Source organism: Neolamprologus multifasciatus, chromosome 3 (assembly GCF_963576455.1).
Source record: "Neolamprologus multifasciatus chromosome 3, fNeoMul1.2, whole genome shotgun sequence".
NCBI lineage: Eukaryota > Metazoa > Chordata > Actinopteri > Cichliformes > Cichlidae > Neolamprologus > Neolamprologus multifasciatus.
The window spans coordinates 27,835,344-27,846,968 of NC_140441.1; the positions used below are offsets into that span (position 1 = coordinate 27,835,344).

General features: G+C 36.2%; 1 protein-coding gene across 1 annotated transcript in view; it reads left to right on the top strand.

The window, feature by feature from the left end:
* pea15 (proliferation and apoptosis adaptor protein 15) overlaps nucleotides 1–2,163 on the top strand; it is a 59,948-nt gene extending 57,785 nt beyond the window's left edge. The window contains exons 3-4 of the mRNA XM_085146733.1: nucleotides 43–198; nucleotides 1,972–2,163. Of these exons, the coding sequence (XP_085002859.1) occupies nucleotides 43–198; nucleotides 1,972–2,036 (221 nt within the window). The 3' untranslated portion in view covers nucleotides 2,037–2,163. The remainder of the gene's footprint in view (nucleotides 1–42; nucleotides 199–1,971) is intronic.
* The last annotated feature ends 9,462 nt before the right edge of the window (nucleotides 2,164–11,625 follow it).

Here is an 11,625-nt window from a genome sequence, read left to right on the forward strand (position 1 = left end):
TATGAGCCAAAAAATATCCTCTAATAATGCTTCCTAATGCAGATAACCTGTCGTACATCGAACACATCTTTGAGATCTCACGGCGACCGGACCTGCTGACAAGGGTGATCGAGTATCGCACCAAAGTGCTCAAGATTTCTGAGGATGATGAGATCGACACCAAGCTCACACGCATCCCTTCGGCCAAGAAATACAAAGGTAGCACGCTCTGTCTTAAAAATTCAGAAAGTTGAATTTGATTATTTGAAAGATTGTTCCCTGTTTGGTTCTCCCAAATCTGATCTAGTTCTGCTCTCTAGTGGCTCAACCGAATAACTGCCTGAACAGCTTCTTCAGTGATCTTCATTCTCAGTAAATGTATGAAACGGGCTGATCTGCTCATAAAATAGATTAAAAAGAAATCCTGTTTTACATGGTTATACTTGATGTTGTAATCATTAACCAGTAATATGTAAAGTCACAACAAAAGCTTGAGCATTACTGGAAGACCAATATGTGAGAAATAAAGTAATTATTATGTCGTATCAGCTGCATTTCAGTTTCTTCCGTTTCCCCTTTTTTAAATTTAAATTAAATCTCATGTTTTACTTTCAACATTTTAGACACCGATTTAATTATGAGGTTGAAATATACTGCTGGTATTAAACAGACTGCAATTTCCAATAGACTGCAATAAACTGTCAGCTTTTGAGACGTTAAATTAATTCAGAGGCTTCATGTTGAACTGAAAATGTTCATTTCCATTCTCTACCTATTCATTTATTTAGTTTTTTGGTTAGTTTATTACAAGATTTTTGTCTTGTAATAGAGTGAGGTTATTACAACATAGAAATGTGAGGACAATGGTCAAATAAGTCTTGTTGTTTCCTCGTCATCATCATCATTCTTTATCTTTCCAACAAAGAGTTTGTTCAACTTGTTTAATTACTAATAATCAAAGTGCTACAAAAATGTGATGCTGACATAACTAATGATTTTATCAGGCAAAAAAAGAAGAAAAATGTAATCTTTTCAGATCGTTGCTATAATGAATACCTCTTTTAAATTAAAATAAAAGTTAAAAAAATAAATTAAAAACAAAAATTTAAAGCTGTCAGTTGCTGCCAATTGCCTTCAAATAGGTCCTTTAATTCAATATTTTTCTCTTTTCTGGATGTTACTTAGTAAAAATAAAAGGCACCAAAAATGTCATGAATGTTCTTAGTCCTGCTGTTTGTACAGTGATTAACAAATTCATTAAACTGCCACATAACATAAGGATTAAGACACAGCTGCCCTTAATTGGCAGTACTCATTTACTAAGTACAAAATTAGATTTTTCAAGATAGAACATAACTAACATTGTTATTTGGGAGTTTTCAATTTTAGCACTTTGCAAAAAAAGTAAATCACATTACAATCTTTTAGAAAAAAACAACTTTTGATTGCTAACTTTTAACAGCTGCTTACTAACTTGTGTTATTACTAGAGAATAGAGACAGAAGAACAGGAATCAGAGAGAGGAGCAATCCCACAGGGAGACAGATGTGAGGACATGGACAGCTTGTTTTTGCTTGTTTTTATGACGGTTTATGTCCAAATTTGAGCTGGCACACTGGACTTCAAACATAACATTTAACAAGTTTCTGGTGGAAAATCTTTCTAGCGTTGTCGGCACATTTTTGATGAGAAATCAAAGTTTATTCTGATGCTGTGTATTGTGTTAACGTGAAGCAGCAGAAAGCGTTCTGTATGCCTGAAACTGAGTCTAGTCTTAACAATAGCTATAAACAGCTATAAATCGAGCTGTGTGAGTCAGATATCTGTAGAAGCATTTACTTTACGTGAGAAAAGACTTAAATCATTTGTTTTTAATGTGCTGTCTTATACTTGTTGTCGTGCACCTTTTGAAAGACCAGGTTTCTTATGATTACCCTTTCTTTCTCTCAACTCTCTTTTTCCAACATTTCACCCCTCCGCTGTGAAATAAAGACATCATCCGCCAGCCATCTGAAGATGAGATCATCAAGTTGGCTCCACCCCCTAAAAAAGCATGAGGTCACGAAGTCCATCCCTGATCTTGGCACCTTGATTTCTTCACTCCTGGCACTCCAGTTATCCAATCAACCGTCTTTGGCCAGCCCTTCCTTCTTCACCCCTTCACACATCCAGCCACGTACCCCCACCCCCTTTCCCTGCATTACCACATACCAGAACCACGCAGGCCGCCACCAACACAAGCAACCAATCCGATCATAGTGACGCAGACTCTTCCCAAGCTGTGGAGAGACTGGAAGCAGCAGAAAAAAAGACATTACATGAAGAAATCTGGAGACGGACCAACAGAGTATGTGTGTGAAGAGAGAGAGAGAGAGAGAGAGAGAGAGAGACAAAGTCTGCCCCTAATTAAGGCACTGAGTGGGTCAGTTCAGAATGAGTGTGATCTTTGATACTGTGTTTATTGCAACCATCTGTGTGTGCATGACAGTCAAGGTTGTCAAATTTAAAACAAAGACTACATCCTCCCAAGAGGAAGCAGAAATTACAACCCCCTGCCTCTAAACTAAACAATGGCTCATTTATTTTTTCCAAAATTTAATTTTAAAAAAGAAGAAAGAGAAATACTAAAGGTGTATATGGATTATAGGTATAATGCAATATACTTAGACTAACAGAATTAACCACTAGTTAAATGTTTCTGTTGTTTTTGTTTTTTATGCCTTGAATGTGCAAATTAGCCAAAATGTCACAAACAATTGTGTAAAAACTACTGAACTACCATGTAAGAAATGTAAACAGTAATCTGCATTATCAGAAGTAATTTTAAAATCAAAACTGCAGTGATTAAAGTAATTAAACATTAAAAGTAATCATACATAACATATTCCTCTGGTTCATTTCTGTGACAGGGTTCATGTAATGTGCAGCTTAAGCTGCTTAAAAGAAGATTAGCATTAGCATAAAGACTGGGAATACTGGAGTGGACAGCCTGTCTATAGCCTAACAAATTAAATTTAAAACCCTTTGAAGAAGTTATCTTTTTGACAGAGTCAGACTGGATGTTTCAGTCTCTTTCAGATCTTTAAGATAAGTTAAGCTAATCAAACCCAGTGTTAGCTATACATAAATCTGGCAGCCGATTTGTTCTGCCAGCTAGCTAGTCACTGCTACAAGCGCCTCCATGTTACACAAATGAATCAGCAGCACCAGTTAACATTTGGCATGTGCATACCAGGTTTTATTTTGTTCTATTTGCCGACTTTTTTAACCCATGCTCAAGAGAAGTCAGCCTTAGAGAAGTCATAGTAGCAGTGGTTCCCAGGTACTACTGAAGGTACCTTATAGAGAGGGTGATCTTATTGCACATATTCTGTTTGTGGCATTACCTTTATGGTTGTTATGTTGTTCTTTAAAGCACAACAGTGAGGCCACAGAATAAAAATCCCATTCATATTCTCCATAGTGGGTTTGAGTACAAGCCATAAAGATGGAACCAACCAAAGGAGGCTTACCTTGAGCTACAAGTATGAAACGATGGTGTGTGCTCCAGTAGGAACAGGAAGTCTGTATTACATCAACTTTGTTTTAATAGAAACTGCTTTATTCAAGATGTCATGGAAAAGAGCTACTTGTTGGTGTTTAAACCCATGAACATCAGGTTCCTTACTGAGTAACACAAAATTTAAGAAAGCACCAGGACAGTTATTGCAATCAGGAACAAAGTACTGTGCCAAGCTGTGCTAACCGACAAAAAATGAATAAGAATACATTTGAGAAGACTAGAAGGTTTTTTCAGTGAAATCTATGGAGAAAATGAATGAGAAATTCACTTCCAGAAATTGGGTATGTTGTTACTGTTGACCTCTATTTAGAGCATCTAATGTCATGATAAGGTGATTGAATTTATTCTGTGCAACGATGGCAACCCGTAGACAATATCTTAGCCTAATAACATTAGGTAGATAAGCAGCACTGGTGCTGCTTCAAAGAAGCAAGGAATCAAGGTAGACGTTTGCATACTAATTACTGTGACACTGGCTAATGAAAATCTTATTATTATAATTTTCAATTCACTTCTGGTAAGCATTTCATAGGGACGCTACACTACAACCCGGATTTGTGTATGGCTTCAAAAATTTGGAGAGAAACGGTGAAAAACAAAACACTGATGTGTAACTATTTCCTTTGAATCTATCATAGTTTATTAAAAACAACAGTTATCAAGTTACCACATTGTTGCCATTTTAGAAACAAATCCAGAAAAAAAGTACTTAATTGACTATTATTCAGCTAACGGTTTTATATTCATTCCCTTTCAGCTCCGTCCACACAGGAAACAATCATAGAAAGTCACATTCAGAGACTCAAAGTGGGAAAAAAAGGGGAAAAAAGTGCTCGCTCAACAAGGTGGGCAGGTCTTAAGTTAAACTTGTCTCAGTTTAACTCAAGCACCAGATATCACTGTTTGACATGCTGACTGCTAGCAACCAATCATCAGTAAATCGCCTCCTGTGTGGATGGAGCTATACTGTTAAATAAATAATTTTTCATGAAGTCTTAGTATTTTAGAGGAAGCTGTATGAAGTTGATTTACATAGGAAAAGCCAATATCTGCCTTTAGCTCACAGTCATAGCAAGAGTTATTTAGATATAAAATCTATAGCAGTCATTTCTATATTATTGAAGTTTTTTTTCCATCACCTGTTAGCATGAAAATCTTTTGTATGAGCTGATTAGAGACGTTGATATACAAATAATATATTACAAGATAATATAGAAGAAATAATATATTGAGAGCTCGACTCTAGCAGCAAATTTCCACTGTCTGTCCCGACTTTCACCCTAATTTTAATTAATCAGTATCATGAGTTGAAAGTGAGATGAAAGACAAACTTTGGACTACTCTAGAAAACTGAAAAGTATATTTTAACAGAATATATAAGATATCATATATACTATGTAAAAAGATTCCCATGTGGTATTTATACATACAAGTAATTTTTTTCGTTTCATTTGTTGCACAGGAAATAACTGACCTGCATGTGTCTCCGACTGGTAGACAAGTTAAGACCTCTGGGGAAAATAAAGGTTCAAGTCAAGGTGCAGAATGGCAGAAAGCATCAGAAAGAAAGACAAAAAAACATGGCATGTGACAGTAACACATACATTTATTTAAGTGTACATAATTGTGACAAGGATCTCTAATGCACACAGCGGCTCATAACCTAACCTAAGCTGACTATGCCATTCCTGCCATGCACCAAACACAATCGCTAGCAAGACTGTTGAAACTAAACTATAATAACTGCTCTTTTGAACACTGTGTATCTCTTATCCCCACGATGAAGCCTTAGCAGACTTTGTGTTTACCCCTAAAATTTTCCAGAACTGTGAGAGTTTGTGTGCGAGGCGCATGCACGTCAAGTCGATCACCAAACGGCTCTCACTTTTTTTAGAGAGTGACGCTACTTTTATTCTGAAATTTGCTAAGGACTTCAGTGTTAGTGTGTACAGAATGTTTGTGGTCTGTTTCTGCACCTGTCTTTGTTGTCCTCACAGCTGTAGGATCCAAAAACGAGGCAACCACATATAAATCTTATCAGTGTATGACTAGTTATTTATTCCAGCCCCGCTACCTCCCCGCTTCCCTTCCACTCCGACCCCCAGTGCCAATGACCAAGACTTTTATTTCGATCACAGTTTTTGTGATCTGCTTCTGTTCTTTTTCTCCTTTTCTTTTTGTATTGCTTGACGTTTATTGTAGTGTTTGACTGATTTGTATCCTATGCATTTATGTCTGTAGGAAAACTGCACTGTAACATAACCTCCCAACAAACCGCTTAATCTAAGGAACTCAGCTCTTTAATTGTGACTAGTCAGGGTGTTTGACAAAGATCCTGATATTCTTGTGTTGACATTGCATGATGTTTGTACTGGATGGAGTGGCACTTTTGAACTGTGCAGTGTTTGGAAAGAAAAGTGTTTGTTTTCCAATGTTCATTGTTTGAAACTGGGGAATTATACCTTGTTAGACCAACTATACTGTAAAGCTCTCATTCTGCTCTTTAGCAAGCCAAGTCTTAGTCAAAAGTCCTTTAATGAATGCAATCATATGCTGAGGTTAACCACCAACGCTGGACATTTATTTTTTATATATAAAGCATCCAGCTAATCAAGGCCAGATCAAGCTTTTTATAGTACTGGAATAATCCACCATTAAATACTTTAACACTGTTATAGATACGCTACGTCTTAAATCGATCTGAGGTTTAGCTTTTATGCGTTCAGTCCCGTTCACCAGTTGAGTCCATAGTAAAGTTTATCAATACTTATTGAACTGATTGACAGGAAATCTGGTCACCAGAGGATTGTGGCCCCATTCCAACATGAGACTTATGACACTGACATTATTGTGAACAAGTTTTATTTATTTTTTTTATTTTTATTTTTTTTTTGGGGGGGGGGTTATAATTATTGAACTGTGGATGGTCATGAACATTGTCTAAAACTTGTAATCAGTTTTCAATCATTGATTCTGCTTAGTTTTCACTCTGTGTGTGCAGTGCTGTGATATATCGGCCAACCAATATTGACAGATAATGGCTGTTTGTATGGTGGCCTTGAGCAGTCAAATGCACTGGAACTCAAGAAGACAACAGGAAACAGAAGAAAAAACTCTAAATCTAAGGAGCATGGGAAGAGAAGCATCTGGAAAAGCGCCTGGTGGAGAGTCTGGATTTAAATCTGGGACTCTCCACCATTTGACCCTAGAACTGAAGAAGCTTCTCGGATGAGAGGTGAAACATCTTCAAGCATCTTAAAGAAGTCCAGACGCTTTTCTTTCCAAGCTCCTTAGACTACGATGACCTGGATGACTGAGAACCTTCACAGACAAAAACCTCAATACCACACAAACCAATTGAATATCTGTTGGACTACCATGTTAGCACAGTAACTTATGATAGTGACTTTTACATTTTTGACTTTTTGACAACATCAGCCAGTTTCTGAGTTAACAAAAAACTCTCACTGGATGTATTGCTTTAAACTCAAACATTCACACAAGGAGAAAGTAATGTAGACGTGTTTTCGGTAAACTTTTTCTTAAATGAATAGTATCACCAGATGGATTTTAGTTGAACAGTGTCAAAGTATTTCTGGGTGGATTTTCCCCTCAGAGTCCAGACTAGGCCAGACCCCAAGTGAAGCGGTGGCTGCCCTCCTTATTTAGCCTGTTGAACACAAAGTGGGACCACTGCATCTATCAGACCTGAACCATGAGCATTTTGTCAGGCAAGGGGAGGCAGTTGTACTCACTGCTATGACCTGTGGGTAATGGTCGTTCAGTGTTAAATTGAGTGAAATTATCGGCCATGAATGTTTAATCGCCACTTTCCAATTCCTGTGAAGAGATTTTTTTTTTTTTTTTGGCATGTGTTTCCACTGTTGTTCAAAAAAAGTCAGCAAAGGAAGATTAGAAGATTTTTTTCTCTTTATTTATTTTTCAACTGCTTTTTCAACAGCAGTTTGTGGATTTAGATGTATGTGACTAAATGACTTTTATTTTTTTCCTCGCTCTCTCAGAATTTAAGTAAGCAATGGAAATAAAACTATGTGGTAGTTTGTTAGTAGTTTGAAATAAAAAAACAAACAAACTGTCTGATGTTCTAGCTCCTGATTATAGCTTAATTTAAATGTTTTGATTGAGGTTATTCATAGTCAGCAACCGAAATGTTGCTGTGCTGCACCCTTTTGTTGTTTTTGTGCTTTGTTTTTTTTCTTTTCCCTTAGCTTTTTCCTTTGTAGCCATCGGCACATAGTATTTTAACATATCAGTCACAAATGATGTCAGATTTGGATTTCCATGTACCAAGTGCATATCAACTTACTAAATGCTGCAAAAGTTTTAGCCTACTAAAATACTTGTCTATTTATGGTAATTTCACAATAATATACATGAGTATGAGTGAGCTCGGTAAAGAGGTAGACATTGTGAAAGTTTTCAACATGAAATGCTAACAGTCAATTAAAATTCATTCAAGAAACTTTTTCCCTTTAGGACTTATTTTTTTTGTCTCTCTCTCTTTTATTTTGATAGGTTGTAAATATGTATTTTGAATATATATCACTGTGTTGGGATTTAAATTGATTAATTTATTCAATGCCTATATATTGTTGTTGTTTTTACATATCCTGATTTTGTTTTACTAACTGGAAACAAACCAAGGGGATGAACACATTGTGCTTAGTTAAGGAGATCACGCATCAACGTTTTTTTTTTTCTAATTCGTGTTATTCTCTTCATTTATGTTTTGCTGTTACAGCTTTGGGTGATGTTTTTATATATTAAAAAGTGATATTCATTTAATTGTATTAACTGATATGTAACATTATGTTTTACTGTGTTGTAATTGATCAGATGTGTTGTGGTCACTGCTTGTAAAATAATTTGATTCAGAGAGTTTCCAAATCATGACAAAAAACAAAGGTCACAGTATCACATTCTGCCATTTTGTTCACGTGAGGTATGTTGTCACTTCGAAGTTGCAACACGAGCAGGACATATAAAAGGTGCGGACATATGTAAATGTAGGTGTATATACAAATTTTACAAATGTAGACCCACGTTTTGTGAGTTATCCTCTCATGAGGAAAGTAAAATGAAGCTAATTAGCCCAGCAACTTACCTAGATCTACTATTTGGTTTAACCAATCAAATTGTTATTTGTGATATTATTTAATTCTACTCACAAAAAGCAAACAAAAAAACAGTGTGAAAAACAGCTGAAAACTGTCATCAGAACAGACAGCAGCTACTGTAGTTTTTTTATGCAATTGGCTCGATCAGAATTCCTGTTTCTGCCATAGCCAATGAAAATTGACTACATTTAACAGCTCTGTGTAACAACCTGGTGACATATGATTGGCTGCAAGGGAATTTTAAGCAAAGATTTCTATAAATATAATAAGTCAAAAGATATATAACATTATATCGTGATGAGGTGATAATGTATGTTACATTCATATTTTATACAACGTAGTTTTTCATTTATATCAAATAATGGTCTGTTAACCTATTCAATGTTCATCATGTGAGGCTCCTGAGTTTTATTTCCTTTTTTATGTTTAAAGTCAAGTTTTAATGAAAGGTTAAAGGTGCTTTTGTGGGGTGATAGATGGAGAAGGTGCACAGTAGTTAGTGTAAGTAGTGAGGAGTAACTTGGTGGTTTGTAGCTGTTAAAGATAAAATGCAGAAGTGTGAGCACATCTAAATATGTAGGTTCATATTTGATGAAGCATCTCGGGGGGAGGGTGTGCAACTTATGTCCACATCTAGTTCTATCAGATCACTCTGAATGTGGCACGTGTTGCACAAGAATGCTGTACAGAGGTGAGATGCCGTTAATGACAATGAGGCTGTTGTTACTGTAGGAATGCTGAATGTACGGTGAGTGATGTAATGAAGTTGTGCAGCAATGTTTTCTTGTTGTTGTTTTCAATTGTACCTTTGAACTGTCACTAGAAGAATGATTCATTACGTTTGGCTTTCCTGAAAACTGTGCTTAAGTTTTGTTTTTTTATTTTTCTAACCTCGTGTGCTGCATTTCTCTAGAGCTGCACAACAAAAACATGTTTTTGCTTTTGTTGAGACAAATAAAGTTTACATTTCATGCATAAAAATGTTCCCATCTTAGGTAAAAGTGCCAACTTGATTCAGTTGCAAACTGCTGGAGTGAATGAAGTTGAAATTGTGACGTGACTTTGAGCAATTTTCCATGATGTTCATCCTGAACAATCCTTATCTCTAGGCATGTGTGTTTTGTAGTAGCAGACAATGGAGGTTAAGCACTGAAGTATTTTAATTCAGATATTATTGTAATGGAGTCATTACCTGCTCCACTGTGGGTAAAGGTCTAACTTACAGCTAAGAAAGCTTCCTACAGTTTTAGTTTGGCTTTTGTAGGCTTCTAACAGTTCAAGCTGACATGAAAGGATTTGGCATTCAGCACCTAAAAGTTCCAGATATGTACCTTTAACTTATTATTAACCTCCATAATAAATATTGATTTCTCCAGGTATCTAGTTTGGATCCATTACCACAGGAAGAAAATGTAAACATTTAAATTGATGTGTTTCTCAGTTAATTGTTGGGCTCTGTGAGTTGCCTGTGTGTTACTGCCTTTTGAGTCAGTCGGTCTGTCAGTGGGATGTTTTGTCTCATATTCTGCATTTATCTAATTTTTGTAAAGTGCATAGTTCTTACTTGATGTTACAAGTGGCAGGTGTGGCTGTTTCATAGTTGGATCTAATTCATTACATTTGTCAAGAACTGTTGCTCTTTAATAGATACGATTAAGAGTTCTGCCTGTTATGTGAGACATTGAAGTGATCTAGTGTGACACTGACCTTAAGAGTGCAGTGAGGAGCATCATTACAACCATTAAATATTTCAGCTCACATAAGTAACTATGTTGGATCCTATGGGCTCAATGCTGTTAGACACTTTTGCTAAGGATTTCCTCTCATGGGTCAAGCAGTACTTCAGGATTCATTATTTATTTTGCAATGACTGCAGCAAAACATCATGAGGTATTCAAACACATATAAAGGTGTGGCTTTTTGTCATGATTTAAATGAGACTGAACTGAAATTATGCCATTTTGTCATTGTGCTAAAATGAATATACTATTATATATTAAAATATATTTGCTAACCAACTCTGTGTTGCCTGGACGTCTCCTTCAAAGACAACTAAGAAGTTATAAAATCTGAAGATGGAGAGGTGAAAATGTCACTGGACTAGTACCAAATGCTTTATTTGTCTTCATGCTGAATACAAATAATCCTCAGCAACTTGTAATTTCTGTTACCACACTCCAGTTTCAGGATGAATACATCATTTGTCCATTCTAGAGATTTTTAATGATAAAACCTGTAGACTTTTGTCTGTAAATATTGACTGTTGAGACAGTCAGCAACAGTGTTAGTGTTACGGCCGGGCACCCGGTGTGTTTGAAGAGCGGACCCAACCCCAGATGCAAAACTGAAGTGTAACGAAAAGCGAGCTGTTTATGCAGGATGATAGCAAAAAACTAAACAAAGGCAAAGACTAAATGATAACCTAAACTGGGAATAACTAGAACAAAACATGGAAACTATGACATGAACATGAACCTGAACAGGAGCTTGCAAAAACCAGAACATTATGTAACTATAACATGAGCACAACATGAGCATATCTAAACCTGAGACTCTAAGTGACATGAGAATCCATGGATATGAAGCGAGATAGACAGATAACCTGACACTGAACCAAGGAAGACAGAGAACTTGAATACCCACAAGGATAATGAGGGAAGTGGAAACAACTGGGGAAACACAGCTGACACAAATGAACCACAGGAGAAATACAACTAAACACACTGAACATGGCAACACAAGACTTTCAAAATAAAACAGGAAACATGGTGAGACGTAGGCATAACAGCACAAATTTGACTATAGGATTTGGAACACACAGACATGAAATACATGACAGACTGGGGAAACAGAAAGGAATACAAGGAGAGGAACATGGCTACAGACGCATGTCATACAGCTGTAATAATTAATTAATAACTAATTAGAGTTTTGGATTATAATTCA